Below are 17,589 nucleotides of genomic sequence, written 5' to 3' on the forward strand. Positions count from 1 at the left end.
TACTGTCTTTTGGTTTTCGGATTTTTGCCTTGTTTCGCAGTGGCTTGCTATGTGCCCGGTCCGTCCGAAATTGTGACCAATTGGCTTTCCATCCGAGATTCGTGATGGTTTTGGATAACTCTTCAGGGTTACGGTCGTAGATTTTTTTAAAGCTCGCTTCATATCCACGATCTCTGCTTTTAGTTCGAGAACTAATTCTCTAAGATCATCCTTATAATCTTGCTTCACTGGTGACCTGTTCTTCTCTGGGCCTAAAACGCTAACGGCCCAACCAAGACGACCAGCTAGCTTTGACGCTTATGGAGTTTAAGTGAGGCCAAAAATTCTGCGGTCGTCGTAGGGTTGGTGACCCAAATATTCTCCACCAATGTCGGCTTAAATCCTCGGAACAGATTGTCAACCTTAGCTTCCTCGTACATAACGGGGTCAATTTTTCAGCATTAATCTACTACATCGTAAGATGAAGTAGATTAAAGTAAGATGAATTAGATCGTAAGAAGAAGTATATGTACCGTTTACGTTTTCTCTGACATAGCTTCGCTTTCGGATAGCGGTTGAAAGTGTAGTGTTATCCCAGTGTCGAGGCTAAAATTCCCTCAGGAATCTGGTTCGTAACCCTACTACGCCTGCTACTCCCGGCACTGCCTCAACCACAGGAATATCTTCCCCTTCAGCCGGTGCTTCCGAGCAAAGGAATCATTTTCATTCCGTCCAGCTTCATCTTAAAGTTCTCACGTCTTTCATCAGGCTTCCACCGATTGTAAGAAGTGGTATTTTCATAGCACTCCATCCAGTCGACTGCATACTCGTCCTTTCTTCCTTAGAAGATAGGGGGTGGCCATCCTTGAGGTTGACGAATCCGTTAGTCCAATACCACGGTGAATATTTCATGAGTTCCCAGCTGTAGAGGTTAATGCTATAATTATTATATTTGGTTTCGTGACCAGATGACTTGATTATAGTCTCAAATTTGACATTAAATGCTCACAACGACTGTTTTTTCAAAACATTTGTGAATTGAGGGCATCGTAGTTAAGAAACGGCAAGCCAACCGTTGTAGTGAGCGGTTGCGATTGCTCTCTCATGCTTGGCTTTTCTGGCATCACCCTCTAGTATTTGAATCGTTTATTGTCCGATGTGTTTTTTTTTCAGCGCTAGATGGCGCTGGAGTCTCCAATGTGATTAGCTCAGAATTTTCCATGATGGCTGGCGTTACCAAGGACAATATTGATTGGCCGATGATATTGAAGACTGTCGTTTTGTTTGCACAATATTTTGAGTTGGCACACAAGGTTGCTGAAGACTTAAATGAAAATCTAGTTATCGGCTGTCATCCAGACGGCAGAAATATTTTTCATCTATTAATTTCTTCAATAATGTGCCGGTTCCGGATTTAACAATTCGAGTTATGAAATGATTTTTCTGCGTGTAGGTTTCGTCCCAAAACAGCGTTAAGTGATTTTTTACAGATTACAGGATGTAGCGGTGGTTTTTCCGATAGGTGTCGGAAAATCCTCGTTTTTTAAGTGTTGGTAGAGTTGAATTTCAAGCGAACAATTAAAAATTTCGGAATCAATTGTCTGGAACAAGTATCCAAACATTTCTGGCTCGTGTTCAAATACATATTGTCGCGGTTAATGAGACTTTGGACTATGTTGTGGCGTCCGGCAATCTTTTATCCGAGATTTACCGCAATCCTTTCCGACACGTCCGGCAGTCTGGTCAGTAGAGATTTTCCCTCTATAGTTGCGGTTCCCCATATGCATAAATACTCGTATATTTCCCTTGCTGTCCCCCAGTCTAGTTATATCTGTTGTAGTGCTGTCTGTGCGTTTACAGTGAATAAACGTGTCTTAGTCACTACTCGGGTCTTCAGGTTAACTCTCCGCGTTAAAATATTTATCCCTGAGGGACTTAGTTTACTAAGTTACTGAAGGTTTAGAGGACTTTAACGCAGCACAACTAACAATAGGCTTCTCCTCTAGATAGGGACCTGAAAAGTTTTATTGGAATTTTGTCAACCAATAGGAATGGAAAAAAGCGAAAAAACAGTATTAACGATATTTTTAAGCTGAAATTAGTAGATTTCAATTATGACAAAGGTAACAAATGATAATGCACGTCATTTTATTGACTTAATTGTTAATATATGTGACAACTAGAATCTTTTTTTCGTGGATAACAAAGTAAATAATCGGCCATTTTGTACTGTTTGGGTTGCTTCAACATTTGGAAAACAGATGGCACCTTTGTACTTTTTTCCTAATTCAAAATTGAAAAACCTAGATGTCATTATTTCTTATGTAAACAAAATTGTAAAACAGCAATTGAGATTTGAGACAAACATTTGTCCGAAACTAACCTTAAATCCCGAAGGCGCCCAAGTGGTTTATTGTCTCAGAGAATCATATGATTGTCTTACATTTTTTATTGTTTATCATGTCGTAGCACTCAACTGGAGTTGTACCGATTGAAACTTTGTCGAGCACTATCACTATTGACCGAAAACAGTCATTGTTATACGTCGAATGTTTTTCCGCTTAGCACAAATAAAGCATGGAAATTTTATCGTGGCGTGGTAATCACTAGTCATCACACGCGTGGTGTAACCCATAGAGGCATAGCAGTAGTAGAAAAGAAAGCAGTGACATTTTTATATGAGAAAAACATAAGATAACCGCACAAGGCTAAGCTAACAGGCTAGGAAACAGCTAGGCTTAATAAAATAAAATATGAAAGGGAAGAATGTAAAGGCAAAAGAAAAATTAAGAGAGAGAAAACCAAGTTTTCCATAGGAAAATATAGGATATCGCAATATAATCGTTTTTTTTCTAATAGAAGCACACAATATTTTGGGAACAAGATGAGATCGTTGAAAAGAGGGGAAACAAAACCTCATTATCAAAAAGAAGGAATTCAAAATTTTCATTCGCTTAGCGACGCAAACAAGAAAGACACGTTTCAAATCTAGTTGTGGAAAATTTTCCGTCGTGAAAGGGTATACACCTATTCTCCTTTTTTAAAAAGTCCATTAAAGGGAAAAACGAATGTAGGAAGAGACAGAGGGGGAATAATATAGGGAGGAATATACGATAAGGGAAGTTGTATACAGTAGGACTTTCGACGTCTACAGGAAAAATTTCGACTGTTTCGTTTGCTTACGGATTTCTTAGAGAAGTAAGAATTAAGTAAAAAATTAACGACATTACAATCGAAATCCATTATTTGTTCTGAAAATGTTACTGTGTCTCATTTCCGAAATTGGTATGATATCGTTATGTAATAAGTATACGGATGGAGTCCCAATAAAATCGATTCACTTCTTTGTTTGTTTTCGTACAATTTCTCATACTAGTACCGTAAAGGATCGAAATGAGAGGCGTCATGTAATTAATGGGTTGGGATGGGAAAGGGAATTGAAGAAAGGCAAAAAGTGTAAATAGAACAGAGACATGGAAAAATAACGAATGTAAGAAGTTTAATAGTCTAATGAATTTTCTTTCTATCTTTTTTCTTTCCTTTTTTTTAAAGAGATAACTTATATTATTCTTCAACCAAAGACGGTCCTTAGATGTTTTTTTCCCTACTAGTAGGTCAGTTTCCTAGTTAGGGGTTACTAGGGGTTAGCGTTCTCTCCCATTTATGTAGTACTAATATTATTTTCAAATGTCGAGCAATGATTTATTATACATACAGCATGTATTTGGCGCTTATGGAGAAATATGGAAACATCAGGATACATGTATACATATAGGCTTATAACTGGATTACCCTAGGATATACAAATAAGTGAGACAATAGCAAATGACAAGAGAATAGTTAAGGTTCTGGCTATCTGCGCCTTGGTGCGTGGCACTCCAGGCACAAGTCTACGTCATCCCTATCAACGGGTGACCAGTTGTAGACAGGGGATAGCAGCCTATTGTAGGGCCAGGATCCAAAAGTTCTTTTAGTAATTCGAGTGTATATCTCCATTCGCCATTATGGAGGGCGCTGGAGAGTCGATGCTTCAAGATGCGTCTAGTCATTTCTTATCTGCGCTGCTCGAGCAATTCCAGCGTCGCGCATGGCAGTCTAGCTTCAGATGCCCAATTCCAGCATTGCCCGTATAATCCGGCTCCAGATGCGCGGCACTTGCTCCCTCGTTTGGAGGTGCTGGAGAAGGGACAGCTGCCTCAGTACCCTATGGCCGGGCTCGGTTGGCAAACGTTACGCGCCTGGGGTTGTAGTCTTGAGCGGCGGTTTTTAGAAGTTGTTTTGAATGTTGGGAGTGTAGAGTAGCCGTAAGAAAAACTCATGGTAGTCAAGTGGTGTGTTGCCCGAAGATGTAGCTTGGTTTTTATATAGTTGAGTTCAACATGTGAAGTGGATTTGATTATGGTATTGTTCGTCTTTAGTGCACTATCCCACGTTTGTTTCATCGGCGATTTCAGAAAATGTAGAATTGGATTAAGATTTTGTCACGGTAAGATGAGGCAAAGAAAAGATTCGGTTCTTAGTCAAGCGTTGTATCGTTTTGTGTTGTTGGGTGACGACGTAGAGAGAAGAGAAAAAATAAAGTGAACTGATGCCTAATGAAGGGTCTAACGTTGTTTATTGTGGTAGGGGAGACCGGGGCTATACAGGGAAAAAAATAAAAACTAACTTTAAGAATTTTTACTGGTTAAAAAAATAAATTATCATTAAATTTGTTGTATTCATGTTAAACCTTATCATGTCCTCTATTAAAAGATATTTTTAAAATATGGTTTTGTCCAATACACAATTCTCTAGCAAATTATTTAATGCAAGACCTTTTTTTTGTTGAACACTAAAACATTACGGGGTTACTTGGGACAGCTCCATAAAATTCTTTTTTATCCTAAAATAATTAGATTTATTTAAAGTTATTATAGCCATTCGATTATGAATTATATTTCGCGTCGGATAGTGTGTAACATTTATCGAAAATGAATTGTTACAATTCTAAAAATAGTTTTAAACTTTTTTTTTTTTCAAAATTTTCCTTTTTTGTTATGGGGGTTGGCTTTAGCTGCAAAAAGGGAGGGATTATTTTTTAATCGATAGTTATATGTTATAAATAGCTAATTGTTTTTCCCAACGATTGTAACTAGAAGTAGATGTCATACAGTCAGTCAATTCAATTTATCATGACAGAGTTTCCCATATTTCGTCTTAGTTTTCAAGGTATTTCTTAACACTGCCAGATTTTTATTAACTAATAGTTATTTATTGGAATCTTTATATTTGTAGATGGTTCGTAACTAAAAGAGAAAGAACATTGATCAAGTAACTGAATGTCAAGCAAAAGATATTGTGATGAAAAAGAAAGCAAGTGGCATTAGTTTTCGAAAGTTAGCTATAAAAGGCATGTCAAAATCAACTATCCATCGTGCGTGTAAAAAGATTTCTCAAATTAACCCAAATCATACTTCACTAAGAAGAAGTTTTCATCATCGACAAGTATTTTCTCCAAAACAGGAAACTGCACTTGCAGCTTATCTTATAGTCGCTCAAAAGTTGAATCATGGTCTCACACCTGCAGACACGAGAAAACTTGCCTTTGTATATGCTAAGGCTAATCAAATTGTCATTCCTTCTGGTTGGCAGCTGAGAGAAGAAGCAGGACCAGATTGGTTTTCTTCATTTCCTAAAAGGAATCCCATCCTTTCAATAAGGAAACCTGAAAGAACCAGTCAAGCTAGAGCTGCAGCTGTTAACCATGTAGTAATCGATAAATTTTATTATGATTTATTCAATTTATGTGTGAAGTACAAGTTTCCACCTGAGAAAATATTTAACTGTGACGAAACTAATAATCCAACTGTGGTTGATCCACAAAACATTGTTGCTCAAGAAAGGGCCAAGGCGGTAATAATTCTGTAAAGATTTATTACTGATAATTAATAAAAGCTTATGTTATTTTAAGGTGTCAAGCTCAACTAGTGGAGAACAAGGCATAAATGTCACTATGCTAGCATTTGTTAACGCAGCTGGTGATGCTTTTCCAGGAGTTTTCATATACCCAAGAAAGAAAGTAAACCTTGACAAAATGGTTGACCTGCCCCAAGGATTCCTGCCATTGGCACACCAAAGTGGCTGGATGAATGATGATCTGTTTTTAATTTCTCTGCAACATTTCAAGAAACAAGTCAACTGTTCACCGGATGATCCAATTCTATTAATATTGGATAATCACATAAGCCATATATCGTATCCTGTTGTAGATTATTGCAAGAGTAATGGAATAATTCTGTTCACTTTGCCGACACACACATCACACGTATTGCAACCACTCGACAAGGGATTGTTTGGTCCCATGAAAGAAGACCTTAAAAAGGAACATCGTGAGTGGATGAGACTTTACCCTGGACAGAGAATTGGAATTTATGATGTCCCAAAATTAACAAGAGGACCGTATACTTGGAGGTTCAATCAACAAAACATAAAATCATCATTTTCTGCTTGCGGTATATATCCTTTCAATAGACACGCAATTCCAGAAAATATGTTCGTCCCTTCATCAGTTACAGATCTACCTGCAGGTAACTAAAATCAAATTACTTTGTTCCTCAAATGTCAATAATTAACGAATTTTTTACTTTTTGCAGTGCCAACCGTAGCCGCAACAGCACCATTAACAGAAAATCAGCCAACAGATATTAATCCCGAGTCCGTTTACGATCATAATATTCATTATTTGAGTAAAATTTTTGCGTTAATAACATTTTATACGAAACCTTAACTTGAAATCCTACATTTTTTCCTTGCAGGTAATTTACCCATTGAAATTAATGCATCTCATTTGTCAGAGTGCCAGGCACCATTAAATATTGTGTCTAAATTTGTTTCGGACGTTAATTGTTCTACTAACAAAGTTACAGTGACTTCATTTCAAACACCTCCTACGACTCCTTCGCCATCCAATGAAGGCCTTGCTCAATCTGTGAATCAAGATCACGTAAGATGTCCAACAGAACGAAATTCTTCGACTTCAAATATGTTCAGCGTCCATGTTTTACCAAAGATAAAATTTCATGTCAGCAATTAGCTACTCCGTCGACTTCCAATGGAGTACCTGGTACACATTTAACATCAGAGGAAGTTGTACCTCCCCAAGGGTAGCTCAAACTGGACCGAGACTTTCAAGAAAAAGGAATAGAGGGGCTTCTCGTGTCTTGACTAATTCCCCAGAGATTGCAAAACTTAAAGCCACCTATAATTTAAAAGTATTGAAAGAAACAAACCGGCTATTGAAGAAATCAATTATGTGTCCAAAGAAAATGCAGAAAAAAGTAAGAAATTATTTATGTAATTTTTCATTTCAATGCTTAACTTAAGCGTTTATTGTATTTACTTTATGAGCAGGATTCAGGTGGAAAGGCAGCAGCGAAATTAATTCTTTCTCAAACTAAATCACAATTAGCTGCCAAGAAAACTAGGAATACAGTAAAGAAAAAAAATTTGACGCGTTCGAAAACTAATGAGGAGAATAATTCTCCCGTGGACGATGACTATGTCCCTCATAATCGCGTTCCCACTACTTCTAAAAACCAAGCAACAATGAAACTTCGTTCAGTCAACCACCAGCTCTTTTAAGATTTTGCTTTTTAATTAATTTTTTTAGTCTTAATGGCTCTGCAACGTTTTAACTCACTAATACCAATAGTTTTTGTTTGTATCGTACTCGTTTTCCTAATGATCAAGATAAAAAATCCAGTCAATTGTAAACATTGAACTTCATTACAATAAAAATGTATCAAGAACATCGTTGTTTGTGTTTCCTGTTTTTATTACAGCCAGAAATGAAATTATATGCCAGCCAGAAATGAAAAATAATGACAAAAACAAAGGCTACTCGATATATGAACCAGATGTCTGAATAATTTTCTCAAGTTTACAAGAAATTGTTTTAATGAGTTCAGTGACGAGTTCCTCAGTGCACACATTATTCCAACTTAATGAAATCTGTTCCCAAAGATTGTTTTGATTGAAAACCTTCACGTTACCCCTACTGAAATTGTTCATCATCTTAAACCAAACATCCTCAACGGTCATGACATCCCCAAAGTATTTGGGCCAATCAAGAAAAGTAATTTTTTCTTTATTGCCTTTTGCAAACTCCATAACTGCTTTACTGCGATGAACTGGAAACCTAATTACAAGATAATTGAAATCAATTTAACATCATATAAATATATTGCACTATTGCTGTTACCAATCATGAACAAGTCCAATTGGTTGTGATTCATCTTTATCGCTCAAAGGTAAAATATGTTTTTGTAGGATCTCCTTATATGTTGCTGAGTTGAACTTTTCGTTGACTCGCAACAAAAGAGCCTTTGGATGCGATGATGAAACACAGCCCCAAACTAATACAGTGTTATGTACTTCTCTTTCTGAGCCAAAGTATAATGATATCTTGTCTTGATCATTGTAGCTGCAAGTATAGGTAACATATTAATGAAATGACAGTAAAAAAAATATCTTTGGCACTTCAAACAAAATATATCACCTAAAGCGTTGGGTATCTCCGTAGGCAACATCACCAACGTAATATTTATATGTCTTAAACAATGGATAGCCCCATTTTCCCTGGTCTTTTTCATTTCTTCGGTTATTTGTGGCCGAAACATTTTGTGATTTACGGATTCACAATTTCGATTGTCAGACAGAATTAGTTTTTCAAAGTAGTTTTAGTTTTCTGCTTAGAAATCGATATATCTATACTGTCACTATAAATTGATTTAAAAATTTACTCCTCCCCTATAGGCGGAGAATGGAAATGGACTTCGTCCCAAACAACCCCAGTCTCGATGTCCCAAATTGCCCCGCAAAAACCACTTGACTCATTTTACTTATTACACCTAAACGATAACAGCTACACAAAAAAAATCTAACAAAAAAAAAGGAGAATGAATTTCCTTTTCAATGTTTGTTTTGGTTTTTTTATAACGTATTTAGAAAGTACCCTTTTTTGTTTTTTTAAATGGGAGGGATTTCACTCAAAATGGAATAAACCAGATTTTTCCCTCCATCTCCTAAACAAATTATAAGATTTTAATAATTTTTTTTGTCAACGTGTGTAACAACATTTCACATGTTTGGCTAAAAAATTAATATTTTCAAAAAATGGGAACATGCCAAAAACGGCGATGTCCCACCTAACCCCTGTCCCAAATAGCCCCGGTCTCCCCTAAGTTTGGGTAAAGGCAGACAAAAATATTAGAAAAAAATGGAAAGATTCACTTAATTCCACAAAGGGGAATAAGTTAACTACTCGGCGCGTACAAAAACATGAATATCAATACAAAAGATAAAAGACCGTTGCTGCTTAAGTAAGTTCACGAATTTGACTTTCGGTGTGGGGTTTTCAGTTGTCGTTCTCATCGTAACGCGGGCGCTTGCAGGGAGCATCCCACTTCTGGGACCAGTTGTAGAGAGGAGAATGAAATTTTTCTGGATCCAGATCCAAGATGATTTTCCAGGTGTGGACATCTCCTCTCCAGTTGTTCCCGTTTATCTGGTTGACAAGTCGATTTGTAAAAAGGGTGGGGTTTTGCCTTAACCGTCGTTCGTAACGGTGGTGTTCGGTAGCGGCTCCAGTTCCCACAAATCGGCCCTATCCGAGTCCGGTGACATCGGGGTCCGGTTATTTATGAGAGCGCTGGACTGTCGTGGTTGATTCCAGCGTAGGACGTTATTCGGCTGCACCGAAAGCATCGACAAGGTATTCGTCGTGGCAGCGCAAACTGCCCACTCGTCGTCGGTGGTGGTCTAGTCGGGTAACGGTGACTCGTGTTTGTCATTGTCATGCTTTGACGTGGAACCTCATCCCCAGTTGTCGTCAGCGGCGGCGTCCCCGGTGGGGGCCAAAGACTTTTGTTTAGAGACCTCTTGATGAACGTTGTTGGGCTCCATGATGAAGGAATGGCTTATACTACTAATCAGACTGAGCTGGGAATGGAATGATAGTCGTCGAAAATTATTTTTGAGTAAATTTGGCATTTTTCTTCTCTTATATAGACATGTGACGTCTGCCGATATCAGCGTCGTAATAAAAATAATATAATTTTTTTTGCGTCATTGAAACCCTTCTCTATAGCGGAAAGGTTTTTTGCGATTGCATTGTGGAGGTCCGGTGACATTGTTCTATTCGGACTCTTTGGTTAGAAAATCTCCATTGGACTCTTTTGGTGGATTTTCTAATGCATTAGTATTGCATGTAAAGTTATCATTGGCAATTGGAGTATGATGACGCTGACTTGTGGCATCGGCGCCTATTTCAACGGATGACAAATGATCTTCTTCAGATGCATGAGATTGCTTGGTGACGTCCTCTTGGCTTAACTTTCGCTGATCAATTTCTTCAGCCGGAAAATTTTTGTCAAATGGGGTTGCGTCAATGTCAAAGCTATCGTGGGCTGCGTCGTCGGGATCTTCAATTTCGATGTTAATCTCATTTTCTGAAAAATAGGTAGTTTGAGTCGCAACCGATTTTCGAAATCGATTTTCAAAGTCCAATGAATTTTCAAGTGGTGGGCAATATCTAGTTTTCTAAAGCATTGTTTGGTACAGATGTTTCAAACGATTGACATGGATACGCTGGCATACGTAAGAACTATCAGCAATATCTACTGAATTATTGCTACATACGTTTACAACTCTATGAGGGCCTTTATATTTCGAAGTGAATTTTTCACTATCACTGTCTTTAACTACACGAATATCTAATAACACTCTACTGCATACAACATATTTTCGTTCTTTCGCTTGTTTATTATATATTGTCCGTGCTTTCTTACACTCTTTACGGACTCGCTGAAAACTATAACGTAAGTGGTCAGCTAGATTTACTGCATAATCAGATGCAAATTTAAATGTTTGAGGGGAAGCGTCTAAAAATTCATGGATAGGTATACTGGGGGTCTTTACCATGGACTAAATAAAATTGGGTGTAAAGCGTCGAAGAGTGAACTGAACTAATATAAGCAAATACAGCATCATTTAAAATATCTTCCCAATTTTTATATTCTCCATTAGTCTGTATTATTCCCGCACTTTTTTTGATTTTTATATGTGCCTTTTTTTATCGAGGTTACTTATATGTTGAATAACTTCCCTATTTAAAAAAAAATAAATTCTAGACCCCTTGCCGACTGAGAAAGTGTGAAAATGGTTGATACATCACGGTTTTTTGGCACGCTTGGATTGCGTATTATTTTTAAAAATATGGCCTTAACATATTGTTATTTAAGTAGTTAAACTACATACATGGACTAATTTTGAACTAAATCGAATGAAAATTAGACCCCCCGCCATACGTTTTAATTTAAAAAATTTGTAGTATTGATGAGATAAATTTATTTTTCGCTGAGTTGACTTCTGAAAAATTGAATATTTACTATTCAAAAGACACAACGCGATAATCAATAACATAAAACACACAATATATTCATAATCGATCAAGATCAGACTTTTTCAAGGAAGACATTGAGACTCGATGATTGGTTTTCAACAACTGGAAATAAAAAAGCCTATTGTTTCTCGGTTTGGCAAATATCTTTGAAATCGGAAATCAATTTTACTCCACGTTCTGAGCAATCATTTACTGCTTCTAACTGTCGAAAGAAAGCCTTTATTTCCCGGTAATCAGTCATCCGCTCCCAATACTTTAGGGGTAGCTGCAACCAATCTGTTTGACTAGCATGAAGTCTCATAACGTTAGAAAGCAACCACGAATTTGGGCCTATGAGTGAGTGTAAAAAAGGCTTTTCGTCAACGGATTTAATTGGAAATTTTTGTTTTTCCACAGTGAATTCCTTTGGTCTGGGTGTTTCCCACAGCTTTTGAGCTCTTCGTCTGTAAGTTCTAGACGAGTTGAAAGCAAGCACATTTTAAGAAAATATATGGCCTTACTCACTAATAAACCGGGCATGATGGAGCGCTCCCGGTTTCCTTAACTTACACATCACGTCACCACCGAGAAAAAAATCGTTAAGTCTAACAGTTCTTTATAATCGGCCCTAGGAAATACACTAGTCGGATAACAATCTTGTGCCTAATTAAGAACTTCTGTTGCAGTTGATGCTACCATTGTGATAATTGGCTGGCCGTTATCATCCGTGGTCGCAGGCCATTGGAATAGGGTTGTGTCGTTATGATCGTGTTCGATATTCCCCCCAATCATTCTGAAACCGCTTGAAAAGCAACTTCTATGGGCCAACGGTGTTACCCGAAACGGACTTCAAAATATTTTTTATGTGAACCTCGTACATGTGATGGCGACAGGCAAGCCAAAAGACAGGGCAGTTCATATCTTTCTCAATTAAACTGGCGCAACAATTTCGAATGCCAGTATTACTACCGGTAGTATCGAATACTAAAGCGACAACGTCTTGTTTTATTTGCCAATCATCTAGTATTGCAATTAGTGAATTCTTTTGGGAAATACCGGTTAAATCTGCAACGGATGTAATGCCAATGATTTTCGGTCTATGAGAAAAAAATTAAGTATTAACACCAGATTATATTTAAAATTTTTTTTAAAATGTTATACCCGCTTGATGCACTGCTAACTAATATAGCAACGCGCTCTTCTTTTTTCCCGCTAACAAGCTTAATAAGTTTAGAGTCTCAAAGGACCGTCGTATATTTTGGTTTATTTCTCAAGTAGCTTTCCTTGACTTCTTTGGCCTTCAATTTTCGTTCCGCAGCCCGTTGACGCCAGACGGATGACACGGACAAGGAAAATGAATTGACGCTTTCACCGACAGAATTAATAATTGTTGATTGGACTAGTAACTGCTTTCGAACCGAAATGTTTGATCTGTCAAACACCTGCGACATGACTTTCTATAACTGCTTTGCTGGAAGTGGAAGAGACACTTTTTCACTGGACTTTTTTCTCTTAGATGGGATCACTTTAAAATCTTTGTTCCGGCGAGAAAACTTTTAGTTCGATTATTTGCCACTTGGCAACGTCTTAGTTTAAGTCAAATTCTCTTCCTTATATTCCCCGCACTCTTTTCCCCATTGTCTCGTCTGCTATTTAATGGAAGTCTAAAACCACGCGAGTGACACTTCTCGTTTTTGGTTATCCCCGAACATAATTCTATTTTTGTGTGTGTTCTTATTCTGTCAATCAGGTACGATAACTATGAAATTATGTATGTGAACGTTTCTTAATTAGTCGTATGTTCCCTTATTCAGTTTTATATTGATTTGGCCTGTCTATTGGTCTATGTCTATTCTGGCCAGTGAGTGTTTGGTTAACCAACTCACCTGGTAACTATTTTGTACTCATTTTATTGCAAGTTTATGTCCTACTTATGTTTTCCTTTCTTAAGGTTTTGCTCTTTGTCTCTTTATCTGTGGTTCATGGTCTGGGTGGCATCCTAATACTTTAGTCGTGCCATCCCAGGTATTGTGTTACATATTTTCATTCCGTGCTTTATTCTTAACCCCTCTATTGTGTTACAGATACCATTTGGATTTATTCTTATTCACTGGTTTAATCCCTGTCACATTGACATTTGGCTATTTGTGACTGGTATCATTGCGACTCACTTGCTATCAATCATCATCTTAATCAGAAATACATACGAGTGCCTTACAAACACTCTTGAGTAAAGTAACGAGGCTCCTTACAATCACAGCGTCGAAACATTTTGGTCCTTCGAACCGGAGCTTCCAGCGTTACTTTACTGATCCACCAGCTACTTGGAGCTGGACTTTCTGATTCTTCTGTCCACCAACAAATCTGGAGCTGGTCTTCTCATTGTCTTATCTGCCAGCACACCTGGAGCTGGTCATCTACTATTCTACCGAACACAGTCGGCCCTCATCTTGCTAATTAGTCCTCCATCTTTCGAGATTCGCTGCCTTTCTTCTCTCCACGTCTCTCTCTTTGGTCCATTCCAGTTCGGTCTTCGACATCATGGCTGGCGTACCTAAAGATCCTGAAACTGCTGCTGAAGACTTTCGACTTCAGGTTACTAGAAGACCAACGCTTCGTCGACAAATTACTACAGCATTGAACAAAATCAACGCCATCATAACGAGTGGAGGTCCGCGAGGCGGGTTAGCTGCGTTGCTACGTCACGTCGAAGAATTGGTAAATCAAGCAACCAGTCTTCAAACGGAATTATCTGCCCTCGAGACCGAAGAAGAAAGTGAAAGACAGGACAACATCCATTTGGGATACATAGAGAGATTTGGACAAATCTCGGAAGCTAGCAAAGCCTATTACGCCAGTCGGGGAGCTGAAGCTTCCGTAGTGGAGGAGCAAATATTCGAAGATGAAGAAGAGGACATCTCCGCTTCCAAGGTTGGTCGGAGACAAGCTGCACTTGCTGAAGCTCAGGCCAGAGCAGATGAAGCAGCAGGAAATGCAGAAAGAGCTCGACAAGAAGCGGAAGAAGCCCAACTTGCCCTCCAACGATTGAACTTAGAAGAAGACAGGATGAGTTCAGTCAGCCAACGCCAACCGAATCCGAATCCGCTGACAACCGATTTCAGATTACGCCAACGAAAGCTCAACCTGCCAACAAGCTCAGAGGCCCCTGACGATTGGATCGACCGTTATGCAGCCGGCCATTTGAGGCCCAACAAAGGTTCCAGTTCGCGATCATCAGTGAAGACAGAGCTTGAAGCTTACACTGGGAAATCATTAGATTGGTTCGAGTGGATTGACTTGTTTCGAGCTCTCGTCCATGATATGGGGAAATTCCCTGGGAAGAAACTGGCAACCCTCAAGAGGCACTTGAAAGGTGACTGTGCCAACCTAGTACATGGTCTAGGAGGGGGAGAATTAGCCTATATTAAAGCACTAGTCCGATTGAAGCAGTCCTGTGGTCGTCGAGATGTAATGAGAGCCACACATATACAAGCTATTGAGAAAATGGAATTAAAGAATGATCCTGCCGCTTTCAAACGTTTCGTCGAAAAGATTAGGACTCATCTATTTGACCTCAGCCGGATTGGTGAATCTTCGTCAGCGGATTTAATTGAGAAGATAAGCCTTCGGCTACAACTGCAAGATCGGCTTGCGTGGAACGACGGAAGACAAGGGAGGATTAGAAACAAGAAGTTTGAACGTTTTCGGATCCTGGCTTTGCAGCAGAGCAGCCGCGTAACAGAACGCATACAGTATCGCTGCTGACCAGCTGCATGTACCCACAACCAAGTATGGGAATCGTCCGCAGGCTCGTACTCATCTGGCTTCCGCGAGTCCTGCCTCAAAGAACGTTCACTTCCGGTTTTTCTGTTTCAAATGCGAAGGTGATCACAAGTTAGATCACTGTTCTCAATTTAAATCTTTAGTCATAGGTGATAGAATCGCCTTTTGTGCCAGACATCGATTGTGTTTTGGCTGTCTTGGTGCCAAACATTTCGTCCGGTTCTGCAATCAGAAGAAGCCATGCAAGGTCGCCGGTTGCCACCTGCATCATCACGAATTACTCCATGATCCAGCGAGAGCAGCCGATCGCGTGCCGACAGAGTCTTCCAGGTCAGAAACAGCAAGAATAGGACATACCAGCCCACAACGAGTTGCCATGGAGATGATGCGCCTGAAGATCCTGAATGCTGATGGAGATGCTGTATGGGCCAATGCCTTCATTGACGAAGGAAGCGATTCCACTTTGATACGGCAAGGATTCACCAGCGCGAATAAGATTTTCGGCGTTCATCAGATCCTGACAGTGGAAGGAGCAGGCGGAGTCGTGACGAAGTATCGATCTCAACGCGTAGATTTCAAGATTAATACTGACTCCGGAGAAACTTTGAATGTACGTGGCTCTACCCTGCCTTCTACCGTAGCGAGTACCACTCCTGTGACAGATTGGGGAGTTCTCAAGAAGCGCTGGTCTCATCTTTCCGACCTTCCGGTTGGGAACACTGGTGGAAGAGTTGATATTTGATCGGCCAAGACCTCAATCATCTTACAGTAGCGCTTGAATCTAGAGTTGGAAACGATTATGAACCAACTGCAATTAGGATCCAATTAGGTTGGCTCATCCGGGGTGTAATAGCAGACAGCATCACTGTTTCAGCTGTCCGCATTCATAACGTCACCATCTCTACTCAACTTGAAAACATCGCTTCTGAATTGCGGCGTTTTTGTGATACCGAGAACTTTGGAACGGAATCTACGTTGGTGGCCATGTCTGCAGACGACCGACAAGCTGTCAGCATTTTGGAGTTCGGTACGAGAAAACTAGATCTTGGCTATGAAGTCCCTATTACCTGGAAAACCGGGGAGCCGAGTCTAGTGTGTAATCGACAAATGGCTCAACAGCGTCTCGACGGATTGCTCAGACGTTTCAGCAGAGATGCCGGATTTGAAGCTGACTATCGTGCTGCTGTGCAAAAGACCATCGACAAGGGTTACGCAACCATCTTGTCCGAAGAGGAATCCTTTTCAGCGAAATATTTCCTGGCTCATCATGGCGTGTACAAAGGACTGAAACTCAGAGTGGTCTTCGATGCTGCAGCCCCATTCCAGGGGAAATGTTTGAATGATTTCATTCTTAGCGGTCCTGCTCTTCAACCTTCTCTTCCATCCGTTTTGACCCAATTCAGAGAGGGAGCAGTCGCATGGGCTTCGGATGTAGAAGCTATGTTTAGCCGGTTTAGGCTTAATCCCTCTGACGCCAATTATTTTTGCTTTCTGTGGCAGGATCTCTCTGCTAAATTTGTAGTATGTCGGATGGATCGTTTACCTTTTGGTGCCACATGTTCCCCCTTCATTGCTATTTACACCACCTATCGAGCTGTTGCGGATGCAGAGGTTGGAGAGAAAGCTGTCAACGCGGTGAAGAAGAAAATGTACGTTGACGACTATCTGGGGTCCGCAAGAAACGTCAAAGAAGGATTGGAAGAAGCGTCGGTCGTCCGAAAAGCACTGGCTGACGCTGATTTACATTTCCAAGGTTGGATCTCGAATTCCGAAGAATTTGTTCAAGTGATGCAAGGCGAAAAGAATTCAACCTCACCTGACGTTTTCTTAATCGAGGATGGTAACAAGAAGGTGCTGGGCGACGTGTGGAACACCCGAGACGACACACTTGGTTTTCAAGTCGACAACATGATGGAGGAAGAATATACGCGTGTCAGCCTCACCAGCAAAGTAGCCACTGTTTTCGATCCGCTGGGATTAGCTGCGCCACTCATCGTCAAGGCCAAGGTCCGTCTTCGAGAATTAGGAGTCAAAGGATTGGGATGGTCTGATCCAGCAGATGAAACGGACCGCGTTTGGTGGGAATCCTGGTTCGCAATCATGCGTGAATTGATTCACGTTTCAATTGAACGTTGTCTATTCCCGGAAGATTGAATCCTGCTGATGCTGCTACTCGTTCTGCCATTGGAGAAGAAGTTTGGCCCAAGATCTGGCAAGACGGTCCCGAATTTCTGCTCAAACCCGAATCTGATTGGCCAACTGATCTACCTTGGTTGGCTGCCACGGCGGAACTCAAACACACGAAGCAATACAACATTCAAGCCGCCGCTGCCTTTCTGAAACTATTTCAGATGTATTATTTTCTGTTAAGTTTAATGATCAGGATGGCTATATTTTTTTGCTATTGG

General features: G+C 39.8%; 2 protein-coding genes across 2 annotated transcripts; both read left to right on the top strand.

Annotated features, from left to right (window-relative positions):
• Window positions 1-12,946: 12,946 nt before the first annotated feature.
• On the top strand, window positions 12,947-15,923 carry LOC116936067. Its single transcript, XM_045171215.1, has 5 exons — window positions 12,947-13,148; window positions 13,213-13,287; window positions 13,350-13,423; window positions 13,483-14,984; window positions 15,331-15,923. Exons 4-5 carry the CDS (start codon window positions 13,940-13,942, stop codon window positions 15,921-15,923), a joined length of 1,638 nt encoding a protein of 545 aa, XP_045027150.1. The 5' UTR covers window positions 12,947-13,148; window positions 13,213-13,287; window positions 13,350-13,423; window positions 13,483-13,939.
• LOC123470665 lies at window positions 15,184-17,335 on the top strand. The gene has a single exon (XM_045171216.1). The coding sequence runs from the start codon at window positions 16,166-16,168 to the stop codon at window positions 17,333-17,335; it is 1,170 nt and encodes a 389-aa protein (XP_045027151.1). The 5' UTR covers window positions 15,184-16,165.
• Window positions 17,336-17,589: the final 254 nt, after the last annotated feature.

This window comes from Daphnia magna, linkage group LG3, assembly GCF_020631705.1.
Source record: "Daphnia magna isolate NIES linkage group LG3, ASM2063170v1.1, whole genome shotgun sequence".
Taxonomy (NCBI): domain Eukaryota; kingdom Metazoa; phylum Arthropoda; class Branchiopoda; order Diplostraca; family Daphniidae; genus Daphnia; species Daphnia magna.

Coding starts and splice junctions, on each gene's coding strand:
- LOC116936067 (XM_045171215.1), top strand. CDS start 13,940: ATGGCTGGCGTACCTAAAGATCCTGAAACTGCTGCTGAAGACTTTCGA. Junction 14,985..15,330: donor ATTTGACCTCAGCCGGATTG/GTGAATCTTCGT, acceptor CTTTAGTCATAG/GTGATAGAATCGCCTTTTGT.
- LOC123470665 (XM_045171216.1), top strand. CDS start 16,166: ATGTCTGCAGACGACCGACAAGCTGTCAGCATTTTGGAGTTCGGTACG.